Here is a 14274-nt window from a genome sequence, read left to right as displayed (position 1 = left end):
ATAGTGAGACTCTGTCTCAATAAAGAAAGAAAAAAAAGAATATGTGAAAGATTAAATGGAAAGAGAGTTTTGAAGATTCCAGATTTTAAAATTTCAACTACACTATACTTCATTCATCCAAATAAGTTTAAACAATTTGGCAAATTCCTTACTAAACGTATCTAGGTCTCCTTTGATTATGGAGACAGAAAACCCACTCAAACACATAAAGAGGATTCATTTCCCCAAATAACTAAAAGTTTCAGAATTAATTTCAAGGTAGCTTAATTTGGAGCACAAATGATCTCACCAGGACGTTTCACCATTTCTTATCTATCCTCTCCCCCATGTTGACTCAATCTATTGACAGATTTCTCCCTTGTGTAACCAGATGAAGCAGCTCCTGAAGAGCAAGTCTCTCTTTCCCAGAAGTTTCTGGCAAATATTTGTCTCTCACAGCACTAAGTAGGGCAGGTACCCTTCCTTATATCACTGTGCCCAGAAATGAGATATTTTCATGGGCCAGCCGGAATCGATGACATCTTTAGGGAAGGGTGGTCAACACCACTAAAATCATATAGACTGAAAAGGGGGAGCAATGGTTTCCAAATGTAAATTCAAGGTGCTGTTACAATGTCGGAATGAGTGGATGATGGTTAGTTAGTCAAAGAAGCAAATGTCCACATAGGGATAAAGAACCTGTGGCCTCAAGGCCACATATGGCCCTCCAGATCCTCAAGTGCAGTACAGCCCCTCAAATGAGTCCAGGACCTTCTCCTTGTCAACAAGAGTATCCCTTCCATAAACTGTATTTCAACCAACCATTCTGATGACCGTCTTCCTAACTTCCCAGCTCCCTCCTCAGTACTTCCACCACAATTCTTCTACCCCTTCAATTCATTGACTCCAATTAACATCTTCTCATTGTCCCACATTGGCCTATGTCCTCACTTCTGTCTTCAAAGAAATCAGATTTCATGGTCCATCATTATAATCACTCCCTTGCTCCTATCTCCCTCCATCATACTGGCCTGGAAGAACCTTAATCCTGATTAAAGCCAATCTCTAGGGTGGTGCCTGTGGCTTAGTGAGTAGGGCACCAGCCCCATAGACCTATGGTGGCAGGTTCGAACCCGGTCCTAGCCAAACTGCAATAAAAAAATAGCCGAGCGTTGTGGAGTGCGCCTGTAGTCCCAACCACCAGGAGGTTGAAGACAAGAGCTAGAGGTTGCTGTGAGCTGTGATGCCACAGCACCTACCAAGAGCGACAAAGTGAGACTCTGTCTCAAAAAAAAAAAAAAAAAGCCAATCTCTACTTCTTATAAATGTGTTTATCTATGTATTATTTTATTTTATTATGTTATTCTTCCTCTCCTTCATATTTACACCTGAGCAGCTAAAGAAAAATTTACAATCATGCTGGCTGGTCTCACTTTAAATACACAGCTACCAACATCAAGGAAGCCTTTACCGATGCCTGGCAAGTGAGCTACATCTCCCACTTCCCCACTCCAGATGATTCAAATGTTCTCTTCACTTCTCACACCTACAACACCTCTTCCTTCCTCCTCTCTCTGTGACCTGATTCTTCCACTGAAAAAAGGCAATCAAAAGAGAATTCCTAATCTGCCCCTTAATCGCAGTCAGATCCTTTTACTCTGCTTTCCCCTCCTAAAACAATCATGAAATATGGACATCCCTCCATTGTGCCCCAAGTTTCTTTCCCATTATTTAATTAAAGACATCTTTCCTTCAATTCTCCCCTTTCTCTCCTACCCCTTTTTCTACATAATCACCCCCATCAGAATAATAACAATAACGACAATAATATTAGCAGCTAATACAAAGTGATAACTAAACATGGCAGGAAGACTCTAAGATGGCCCCCAACAATCTCCACCCACTTGTGACAGTCCTTCTCCTAAGTGTGAGCAGGACCTGTGACTCACGGCAAAGGTGACACAATGCCACTTCTATGATAAGCTTACATAAGTTTGTGTAAGCTTGCTTCTCTCATTGCCTTCTCAGTTTGCACACTGATGGAGCAAGCTGCCGGGAGAGGCCCATGTGGCAAATCTAAGGGCAGGCTTCAACCAACAACAACCCTGGAAAAACCGAGATCTACCAACCACCATCTGGACTTCCCTAGTCAAGACCCCAGATGAGATTCCATCCCTGGCTGACACCTTGACTACAGCTTGTGAGAGACTCTGAAGCAGAAAAGCCACCTAATCTGTACCACCAGTCCCAGCCCACAGGAACTCGGAAATAATAAATGTATGTTATTTTACGATACCACTAAGTTCTATAGCAATAGATAATTAATACATTAAGCAACAAGCATTCTTCTAAATGCTTGAAATATACAGGGTGTCCATAAAGTTCATGTGTAAATTAAATAGTTATAACAATTTAAATTGCACACAAACTTTAATACAATCCTATTACTACTTTCTCCACTTTACAAGTAAGGAAACTGAGGCACAGAGAGGTTTTTAATTAATTTGCACAAGATTAAGTACCCAGTAAGAGCAGACACTATAATGGGGTGTCCAAACTTTTTTTTCTCTGCCACACATTGGAAGAATGAATTCCCTTGGCCACACATTAAATACACATACACTAGGGATAGTGGATTAGGAGGAAAAAAAAAAAAAAAAGGTCCATGCAGACTTTTTCTGATATCCAACACCACAGATAAGCAAAAAAAGTTCTCACAAAATCGGCGGCCCCTGTGGCTTAATGGGTAGGGCGCTAGCCACATATACCAGGGCTATCCGGTTCAAACCCAGCCTGGGCCAGCTAAAAAAACAACAATGACAACTGCAACCAAAAAATAGCCGGGCGTTGTGGTATACGCCTGTAGTCCCAGCTACTTGGGAGGCTGAGGCAAAAGAATCGCTTAAACCCAAGACTCTGAGATTGCTGTGAACTGTGATGTCACAGCACTCTACCCAGGGCGACAGCTTGAGACTGTCACCAAAAAAAAAAAAAGTTCTCACAAAATAAGGATGCAGCCCATGGGCCGCAGGTTGGACACACCTGCTATAATCCTTTCCACCCACCAACACACTTCTTTGCTTCTCTTTGGGGCAAAACTACTTGAGAGAGTCCTCCACACTGGCTGTCTACATTTACTTCTCTGCCACTTTGGTTTGAACTTACTCCAGACAGGCTCTCCTCCCGGCACTCCACTGAAATTGACCATAGGGTTACTAAAGATCTCCACATTGCCAAGTCAGTATTTACTCCTCATCTGCCTGTTAGTCTCCATATCTAGATTCTTACCTTCCTAGGCTGTTAACTTCAGTGGGCCCCAGGTTCAGTCTTGAGATCTCTCTTCATCTCTATACACACTCAATCTTAATGTAATCCCATCCAGTCTCATAGCTTTAAATACCATCTACATAAGGACAACTCCTTTTATATCCAACTGCCTACTCAAACTCTCCATGTGAATATTCAATAAGCATCTCAACCTAAAATCTCCACACTAGAACTCATTTCTTCCTCATGAACCTGCTGCTCCCGAAATTTTCCACATCTCAGTAAAAGGCAACTCCATTCTCTCAAGCACTGAGGATAAAACCCTGGAGTCATCCTGACTGTCTCCTTTTTTCTCACAATAATCACTGGCACATCCTGTCAACATCTTCAAATTATACCCACACTCTAGCTCCTTCTTACCAATTCCAGAGTTACTATCCTAGCCTAAGCCATCATCATCTCTTAGTCACCACACCATGCCGCCTTTCCACAGCTACCAGCTTCCCATTCCACTCAGAATAAAAATCCCATCACATCTAGAATGAGCTAATGTCCTGCTAGCCTATGACTTCAGCACCTACTACGTTCCCTCTCAGCTTACTCAAATCACACAGACCTGAGAATACTCTCAGCACTGTCCCATTTACAGGCCTATTTGCTGTTACTTCTTTCTGGAACACTCTTCCCATATTAATCTGCAGTGCATGTCCCATAAACTCCGTTAGGTTTCTGCTCAAGGACCACCTTATTATTAGTGAGGTCCTTTTCCATCCTATTTAATATACCACCAGTTACTTTCTCAACCCATTGCGACCCTGCTTTATTTTTCTGGAGAGCACTCACCATCTGTTACATATGTATTTGTTTACTGTCTGTTCTTCTTCCCCAATAGAATGTAATCTGCATAGCCAGAGGTTGCTCAGATTTCCCAAGACCAGGGAAAAGTACAGAAAATAACTCAAAAGCATTATTTTCTCAAGGAATCCTCCCTTAACTTCCTAGGCTGGCCAAGTCCATTGTTATTCACATTCACAGAACAGTATTCCTTGCTTCAACGTCCTCTTCTGTTTATATTTATTTTCACTAGCACTAAAATTTGACTGGCGTCTGTCCCTACAGTATGCTATAAACCTAGTTTATGGACCAGGTTTGTTTTGCTCTCTGTGATGTACTCAGTCTCGCACAAAGACTGCTAATAACTGAAAGCTTGTTGGATGAATCAATCTGCCCATCCATTCTCTCAAGCTGGATAGAATAATAAAGTCAACCCTGCCTTTGAAGCCAAGAGACTAAGGTGACATGAACAGACATGACTCTCCTAAGATTCTTTGCCAACATTGCTTGACCAAATACATAATTCTCCAACTACTAGCATCCAGAGCCCTTTCTCTCTGGATGTATAAGCTAAAGAGGGGGGGTGGGGGGAGCACTAAAGTGGTGATGCGACACCCACATTTCCCCAATGGGATTAAAGGACATAATACATATATTCCCCCCACTGCTGGGAATGTGGCCAGCAGAGAGGCCTCAGCTATTGGCACGTAGCTGAAACTGCCTCCACTGAGGAAAGGTCACACCCTCTTCCTGGGGGTAAACAACATCCAATGATTGGTTGTCACAGCATAAATACCTCGTCCTAAATCAGGACAACTCTAGAGGGCTCCTTGTGAAATCATCCTCAGCTTTCGCTGAGACTATTGCATACCATCTCCCCAATCCTGTTTAAATCCTTTTCCTTCCACAGGTGCTGATCCCAGCAGCACTCAGTACCCGCTGTATGCTAATCTCCATCTCAGAATCACCTGCCCAGAGAACCCAATCTATGACAGGCACAACTGACCCATGTTTTCTTTTTTCCTCTTTTTCTTTTTTAAGAGACAAGGTCTCACTCTGTTACCCAAACTGGAGTACAGGAGCTCCATCATAGTTCACAGCAGCCTCAAACTCCTGGGCTCAAGAGATCCTCCTGCCTCAACCTCACAAGCAGCTGAGACTTACGCATGCATGCCACCAAACCCTGCTAATTTTTCTTATTTCTTTGCGGAGACAGTCTTGCTATGTTGCCCAAGCTGGTCTCAGACTCGCAGCCTCAAGTGATCCTCCCACCTCAGCCTCCCAAAGTGCTGGGGTTACAGGTGTGAGTAACTGCACTTAATCTCCCATGATTTCTTAAAGATATACAGCTGGTAAGACCAAGCACTGAGAAATGACTGCCAGGGAGATAACACGTTAAAGAGACCCAATGGAGAAAAAAGACAAATTGTTGGCATAAGCTTTGTAGTGAAACAATTTGAATCTCTGTTCCATGCTTGGGCAACCCTAGCCCTTAATTTCATCACCTGAAAAATATAAATAATTAGTGACTACATTATCAGTTTACTTTGTAAAATATTTGTCACTTAAAAAATGAAATTTCCTTCTACTCCTATTATCTTCAAGGCTTTGGAGTATCACCCATTACAATTTCATCTGCCGTAAGTACATAGCTTTCTCTTTGACCAGCAATGTCCAAGTGCTTGCCTGTCTGTGAAAAAATAAAAGCTAGCCGGGCGTGGTAGCTCACTCCTATAATCCTAGCACTTGGGAGGCAAAGGCGGGCGGACTGCCTGAGCCAGAGCGAGACCGCATTTCTAAAAATAGGCAGGCAATGTGGTAGGTGCCTGTAGTCCCAGCTACTTGGGAGGCTGAGGCAAGAGAATCGCTTAAGCCTAAAAGTTTGAGGTTGCTGTGAGCTATCACGCCCTACCGAGCCTGACAAAGTGAGACTTTCTGTCTCAAAAAAAAAAGAAAAGCTGAACTTGGTGACATTAGAGCTGCTGAATGAATATCATTCACATGGGATGATACTCATCCCTTCTTCTGCCTTTAGAAAAAAGAATGCTTACAAGAAAAAGGCTGACTGTGCTAGAAATATGTCTTTCTATTGGCTAAAAAGCTGTAGGCTAGACCTAGTAGAGCTCTATTTCCACTCCCCCACCCAACAAAAGACTACATTTATTATCATTCAGGCCCCAGTATGATATTGATTACTTACAAAAATCTCACCTTCCCAGTTTTATCTCTTTCTTTTCCCAGTTATGTACCTTATCCTCCAACAAACCATGCTTTTTCCACAAATGTAAATATTAAAAGCAGAACAACACAACTGTGCTAAATATTTTAACATCACCTACCCCCACCTTTTTTTGAGACAGAGGCTATGTTGCCCCAGGCTAGAATTTCATGGCCCCTGCCTAGCTCACAGCAACCTCAGACTCCTGAGTTCCAGTGATCCTCTTGCCTCAGCCAACCAGTGGTTAGAACTATAGGCACCTGCCACAATGCCCAGCTAGTTTTTCTATTTTTAGTAGAGACAGGGTCTTGCTCTTGCTCAGGCTGGTCTCGAACTCCTAAGCTCAAGGGGTCCACCCACCTTGGCCTTCAAAAGTGCTAGGATTACAGGAATGAGCCACCTCACCCAGCCTCATCCCATTTTTTAACAATTGGTATAGAGCATGTAGTAGCAGCACGCCTGGTAGGTAACCTAACATTGGCATAAAAAAAGCAAAACAAACAGGGTGGTGCAAACTACAAGGGACTAGCTCCCTGACAAGGTAAAAATTGTAGCTAATGATATGTTTTGATAGGTGACAGCTATTGTAATGTGTTAATTAAATCCAGTCATGTCTACTACCTATCAAAACTTGTTTGGATCATCATTCTTTTGGAGATTTAAAATATTCACAACTCCAGAAGCAGCATTTCATTAGGCCAGAACAGTAGTTTCTGTATATTCTGGTAAATAATCTATCACAATATTTGCTTATTTTTTTTATTTATTTATATATATAATTTTTTTTGCAGTTTTTGGCCGGGACTGAGTTTGAACCTGCCACCTCCAGCAATGGGCCTGGTGCCCTACTCCTTAGAGCTATAGGCACTGCCCTTTATTATTCTTTTTTTTTAGAGACAGAGTCTCACTTTGTCGCCCTCGGTCACAGCTCACAGCAACCTCCAGCTCCTGAGCTTAAGCCATTCTCTTGCCTCAGCCTCCTGAATAGCTGGGACCACAGGTGCCTGCCACAGCACCTGGCTATTTTCTGTTGCAGTTTGGCTGGGCGGGGTTTGAACCCACCACCCTCGGTATATGGGGCCGGTGCCCTACCCACTGAGTCACAGGCGCCGCCCACAATATTTGCTTTTTTTTTTTTCCTTCCCAGCATGGCCTGTCAGGCTTTATTCATTGTACTGGAGCAGCACTTCTCAACCTGTGGGTCATGACCCACAAGAACTGTTATTAAAGGGCCGCGGCATTAGGAAGGTTGAGAACCACTATACTGGAGAGATATACATCAACTGTTAGGTACACAACAGAGTGGTCTGTGTGGAGAGCAGCAAAGCTGGCCGGGGTGGGCGGGGGTGTTCCCCATGGTGGGTGGGACAAGCCACAGGGCAGCGGGTACCCCCTTGGGAGGTGGTATGGGCTGTACCCCAAGGAAAGGGCCCCCCCAGATCACTGCTCCCTGAAACCATCTCCACTGGACTTCCCACCAAAGCTGGGGGGGGCTGGCAGTATGGCCTCCTGCCCTGGCAGAAGGGTATATGTAGCCTGAGGGAGATTCCTGGGGCTGGGCAGGAGAGGGGCAGTTAAAACCGGATGGAAGCAACCAGATGTGCAGGCCGCCTGTGCTCATCCTGACTGCTGGGATGCTCCCCTTGCTGAATGCCCTCTCTGGGCAGCTTAGAGGTGAGGGCTGATAGCCTGCTATAAAACAGGCACCTTGCAGGCAGGTGGGAGGCTGAGTAATATTTGCTTTTTTATAAATACACTCTTTCTCCTCATCCCTGCTGAAAGTTTTTTTTCTAACTAATCAATGCCATAGGCTCTTCTTTTTATTTATTTATTTATTTTTTTTGTTTGTTTGTTTTGGTAGAGACAGAGTCTCACTTTATGGCCCTCGGTAGAGTGTGGCCTCACACAGCTCACAGCAACCTCCAACTCCTGGGCTTAAGAGATTCTCTTGCCTCAGCCTCCCGAGTAGCTGGGACTACAGGCGCCCGCCACAACCATAGGTCAGCTTCTCCATGAAGTCTTCCCTGTTCCAGCCAGATGAACGTCACTTTTTTTCCTGCTAAAAAGTCTCAGCTATGGGGCGGCACCTGTGGCTCAGTAAGTAGGGCACCGGCCCCATATACCGAGGGTGGCGGGTTCAAACCCAGCCCCGGCCAAACTGCAACAAAAAAATAGCTGGGCATTGTGGCGGGCGCCTGTAGTCCCAGCTACTCAGGAGGCTGAGGCAAGAGAATCGCCTAAGCCCAAGAGCTGGAGGTTGCTGTGAGCTGTGTGATGCCACAGCACTCTACTGAGGGTGATAAAGTAGACTCTGTCTCTACAGAAAAAAAAAAAAAAAGTCTCAGCTATTTACTGTACTTACCCTGTTCTACACCTGTCTAGTGACAGAATTAACTAAATATCTACTACATGCCCATAAACTCTGAGATACTCTAGGAAGAAACTCACATATTTTGCAACAAAAATCAGAACTCAAGGTATTACTGATAATGTAAGATAGTAATATAAAGAGAAAAGACCTAAAATCACTGTGTAGGTCCATTCATAGATTCTCATTAGATTCATTTTCTTTGTTTTTTTATTATTACTATTATTACTTTTTTTTTTTTTTTGCAGTTTTTGGCCGGGGCTGGGTTTGAACCCACCATCTCCAGTATACAGGGCTGGTGCCCTACTCCTTTGAGCCACAGGCACAGCCCTATTACTATTATTTTTAAGATTAAGTCTCAGTCTGTTGTCATGGGTAGAGTCTCCTGGGGTCAACCTAGCTCACTGAAACCTCAAACTTTTGGGTTCAAGCAATCCTCCTGTCTCAGCCTCCTGAATAGCTAGAACAACAGGAGCCCACCACAACACCTGGCTAATTTTTCTATTTTTAGTAGAGACAAGGTCTTGCTCTTGCTCAAGCTGGTCTCCAACTTCTAACGTCAAGGAATCCTCCCACCTTAGCTTCCCAGAGGGCTAGAACTACAGGACTACAGGTGTCAACCACCATGCCCAGCCAAGATACACTTACTTTTTTTTGAGACACAGTCTCCAGCTGTCACCCTGGGTAGAGTGCTGTCACAGCTCACAGCAACCTCAAACTCCTGGGCTTAAACGATTCTCTTGCCTCAGCCTTCCAAGTAGCTAGGTCTAAGCCACCTACCACAACACCCAGCTATTTTTTTGTTGCAGTTGTCATTGTTGCCTTAGTTGGCCTGGGCTGGGTTCGAACCCACCAGCCTCAGTGTATGTGACCGGTGCCCTGCCTGCTGAGCTATGAGCACTGCCCCAAGATATACTTTCTAATCAACAAGTTATATTTTAATATCACACAAAGAAAGGTGAAAATGAAATAGACCATTACAATGTAATATACTGCTTCATATAATTTATTCCTATCATACAAAAATGAAAATCCAAGTATGTTGCACACCTGTAATCCTAGCACGCTGGGAGGCCAACATGGAGAACTGCTTTAGGTCAGGAATTCAAGACCACCCTGAACAAAAGCGAGATCCCAGTCTCTACTAATCTTTACTAAAAATAGAACAATTAGCCAGGTGTCATGCCAGGCACCTGTAGTCCCACCTACTTGGGAAGCTGAGGCAAGATGATAATCTGAGCCCAGGAGTTTGAGGTTATTGTGAAGTATTGATGCCACAGAATACTAGCCTGGGCAACAGAATGAGAGGACAGGATAAGACAGGACAAGACAAGACATGACAGGAGGAGGGAGGGAGGGAGAAAGGAAGGGAAAGAAGGAGGCAGAGAGGAAGAAAGAAAGGGTTCATCCTACTTATATGTTCATGATATAAGTAGGGAAATCACAGAGCAAATGAAACAAGTTCAAACTGACAGGTGTATAAATCAAAGTTCACTGGCTACTAGGATTCCTTTAGAACAGAAATAAAATCTGTCAAATAAAGAGGGAACATGGATAGATTTTAGAACAAAGTATTTGCTAGCAATTATCATCCTCTCTCAGAGATAAAGTTATCAGAGGACAAGAATTGGCAAGAAAGAGGAAATATCCAACACATATCCTTCACATGCTGGGAAGACATATTTGCAAGGGTGTTCACTTCTTTGATACATAAGATTAGAGAAAGAAATAATGCAAGTCAATTACGAGGAAGCAATGAGGTTACAAACAAAAGAAAAAAATCAAAATATTACAACTTTTTTTTTTTTTTGAGACAGAGTCTCACTTTATCACCCTCGGTAGAGTGCTGTGGCATCACACAGCTCACAGCACTTTCAACTCCTGGGCTTATGCGATTGTCTTGGCTATTTTTTGTTGCAGTTTGGCCTGGGCTGGGTTTGAACTCAACACCCTCGGTATATGGGGCCAGCACCCTACCCACTGAGCCACAGGCGCTGCCCTATTACAACTACTTTGTAAAAACAAGAACAAAAAATCATTGGCTTGAGTTCTTTTCCTTTAAGTTGAGTTCTTTTTTTTGAGACAGAATCTCAAGCTGCTGCCCTGGGTAGAGTGCCACAGCATCATAGCTCACAGCAACCTCAAACTCCTGGGCTTAAGAGATTCTCTTATCTCAGCCTCCAAAGTAGCTTACAGGCGCCCACCACACCTGGCTACTTTTTGTTGTAGTTGTCATTGTTGTTTGGCAGGCCTGGGCTGAATGCGAACTGGCCAGCTCTGTTGTATGTGACTGGCACCTTAGCCACTGAGCTACAGGCGCTGAGCCTAAGTTGAGTTCTTTATAGCAAAAGTTTTCACCAAAGGCCAGGCGCAGTGACTCACACCTATAATCCTAGCACTCTGGGACGGCAAGGTGGGGACTGCCCTGAACTCACAGGTTCGAGACCAGCCTGAGCCAGAGCAAGACCCTGACTCTATAAATAGCCAGGCACTGTGGCAGGCACCTGTAGTCCCAGCTACTCTGGAGGCTGAGACAAAAGAATCACTTGAGTCCAAGAGTTCGAGGTTGCTGTGAGCTGTGACAGCAAAGCACTTTACCAAGGGAACAAAGTGAGACTCTGTCTCCAAAAAATAAATAAACAAATAATAAAAATAAATAAAAATATAGCCAGGCACTGTGGCAGGCGCCTATAGTCCCAACTACTACGGAGACTAAGGCAAGAGAATCACATGAGCCCAAGAGTTGGAGGTTGCTGTCAGCTATAACACCACAGCATTCTACAGAGGGTGACAAAATGAAGACTCTGTCTTAAAAAAAAGTTTTCACCAAATCCTGACAAGATTGACTGAAAAAGCTGCCCTAACTCCTCTCATCATCACATAACTATGATACTGTAATAATTTTCTATTATAATTTTACCTCTGGTTACCCTCCCCTCTAATTTGTAGCGCACACTGTCAGCTTATGTTTTTCTACAAGAGTCTTTGGCATCCCTCCCTTACAGAAAACTCTCCAAAAGGTTCCTCACTACCTACAGACTAGTTTGGACATCTCTATTTCATGATATATCAATCTGAGTATATCATCTGAAATTTTTATTTACGCAGAACCTCTGCTCTAGGAGCGCTTTTGTTTTCTAGGATAGGATATACCACGTTAAATCTACTTTCAGGGCGGCGCCTGTGGCTCAGTGAGTAGGGCGCCGGCCCCATATGCCGAGGGTGGCGGGTTCAAACCCGGCCCCGGCCAAACTGCAACAACAACAACAACAAAAAAATAGCCAGGCGTTGTGGCGGGCGCCTGTAGTCCCAGCTACTTGGGAGGCTGAGGCAAGAGAATCACGTAAGCCCAAGAGTTAGAGGTTGCTGTGAGCCGTGTGACGCCACGGCACTCTACCAAGGGCGGTACAGTGAGACTCTGTCTCTAAAAAAAAAAAAAAATCTACTTTCAGTCTTGCATTTCTGTCCCACTCCCCAAGGTATATATTCTATATCCACCCAACCATATCCTGTAAGGCAAATATTTCTTAGCGTTTACTGTTTCCAAGCACAAAGCCATCATCTCAAGTTCTACACTTTTTCAAGCTCTTTTCTTTAGTCTTTAAGGGAGATTTCCTTCTTAATGACTCTCCTCCATTTAACACAAAGCTGGAGGGAAAATGCCCAGTTTGTCTATCCTTTTAAGTCATAACTAAGAGATAAGTTAAATGAGTGCCACAAACAAATGTCAGAGTTGAAGAAAGAGATCATGTATTCCTTCATTCTATCCTTGAAAAACTATCATGTGCCAAACACTATTCTGGGTATGCTAGGCAAAGATTCTGTTCTCATGGAATGTGACTGTGTGTTGGGGGAAGGAGGTAACCAACACTGAACTTACCAATACAGAATCACTTCACACTCTGACAAGTGCTTGGAAGAATACAAGTTTGATGTCTTAGCAAATGATCATAAGAGAACCACTTTAGAAAAGTGGACAGGGGCTCATTGGCTAGGGTGCCAGCCACATATACCAGAGCTGGCGGGTTTGAATCCAGCCCGAGCCTGCCAAACAACAATGACAACTACAACCAAAAAATAGCCAGGCGTTGTGGTGAGCACCTGTAGTCCCAGCTACTTGGGAGGCTTAAGTAAGAGAATCGCTTAAGCCCAAGAGTTTGAGGTTGCTGTGAGCTGTGATACTAAGGCACTCTACCCAGGGCGACATAGTGAGACACTGTCTTAAAAAAAAAAAAAAAAAAAGGGAAGTACTGTTAAGATTTAATTAATGAGAACCAAACCAGTTAAATAAATATAAAGCAACCAAGGGTGTCTACATTTTATTTGAAGTTCAAAGACTTTCATGATCACAGTCTGAATATGCTTAAGTCTTATGAAATTTCCCTAAGAGACAACACTCCCCACTATGATAAAGTAAAGCCCAAACAGTGCCCACCATGGGCTAACCAAGACTGCTGTTTTTACATAAAACATGTATTGATAGTCTTTCACGAGACCCAACAGTGCTCTGAAAGAATACGCCAGTCAGGGGCCTCTCATTCAGAGCTCTCTCTTCTCTTTTGAAAGCTCCATTAAGGATGATCAAACTAAGAGAGCACTTAAGGGTACACTGGGCCCAGCTCTACTTTCTAACCAGAAAAAAAAAAAAAACTCTATAGGAAGCAACCCAACTGGCTTACACAGACTCATGATCAAAATCAGTTTCACCAAAAAAAGATGTAAGAAATTCTTCAATCTGGGGTAAAATTCGCCGCTCAATCGGGGACACAGACAGGGCCCCAGGAACGTCAGGTCCGGAGGGAAAGAAATCTAGTTCAGCCAGATTCAGACTATTAATTAGCTGAAAGATAATTAACGCCCCAAACTAATTTCCTCATCTGCAAAAAGACAACAATGACTCCACTTTTCAAAATATCCTAAGCGCTAACAAGACCGTAAAAGAACTTTAAAGAGGCGCTCGGAGCGGGAGGATCTCAAGTTACTTGAACTACTTCTAGTAGGAGGAGGGCAAGCAGGAGCCGCCGAACATTACCTTGACCAGCCACACTCCCGTGTTCTGTTTAGCGCCAGTCAGGTCGAGTTCCCCGCGTTCAGCCATGGTCTATCGCCAGTAGCGGTGTGTGAGTCAAGGCAAAAGCCCTAAGATCTCGGGTCCTGCTGCGCGACTGTACAGAGCAAAGGGCAACAGGCAAGAGGAGGTCAACGGTGAACAGCCGGCGCCGCTCACCTGCTGGGATACAGGAAACCTAGGGAAAGAGGAACACGCCGCTAGATGCCAGAATTGCGCCTGCGCACTGATACCGTCAGTACGGCGCGCAGTTGCGGACAATCTTCCTGTCTCGGCAATTTTTTTGTCGGGGTGCGGCTATTAGTGATGGTTGACTTTAAGAGATTAAAAATTAGGATGGGGGGGCGGCGCCTGTGGCTCAGTCGGTAAGGCGCCGGCCCCATATACCGAGAGTGGCGGGTTCAAACCCGGCCCTGGCCGAACTGCAACCAAAAAAATAGCCGGGCTTTGTGGCGGGCGCCTGTAGTCCCAGCTACTCCGGAGGCTTGAAGCAAGAGAATCGCTTAAGCCCAAGAGTTGGAGGTTGCTGTGAGCTGTGTG

The 14274-nt window shown here is 44.2% G+C and overlaps 1 protein-coding gene across 1 annotated transcript in view; it reads right to left on the bottom strand.

Annotated features, from left to right (window-relative positions):
* GTF2F2 (general transcription factor IIF subunit 2) overlaps positions 1–13945 on the bottom strand; it is a 180132-nt gene extending 166187 nt beyond the window's left edge. The window contains exon 1 of the mRNA XM_053563589.1: positions 13699–13945. Coding sequence (XP_053419564.1) covers positions 13699–13764 — 66 coding nt within the window. The 5' untranslated portion in view covers positions 13765–13945. The remainder of the gene's footprint in view (positions 1–13698) is intronic.
* Between the last annotated feature and the right edge of the window lie 329 nt (positions 13946–14274).

Source organism: Nycticebus coucang, chromosome 15, assembly GCF_027406575.1.
Source record: "Nycticebus coucang isolate mNycCou1 chromosome 15, mNycCou1.pri, whole genome shotgun sequence".
NCBI lineage: Eukaryota > Metazoa > Chordata > Mammalia > Primates > Lorisidae > Nycticebus > Nycticebus coucang.
The sequence above is the reverse complement of the archived record's forward strand: the minus strand, read 5'-3'. Positions and strand labels throughout refer to the sequence as shown.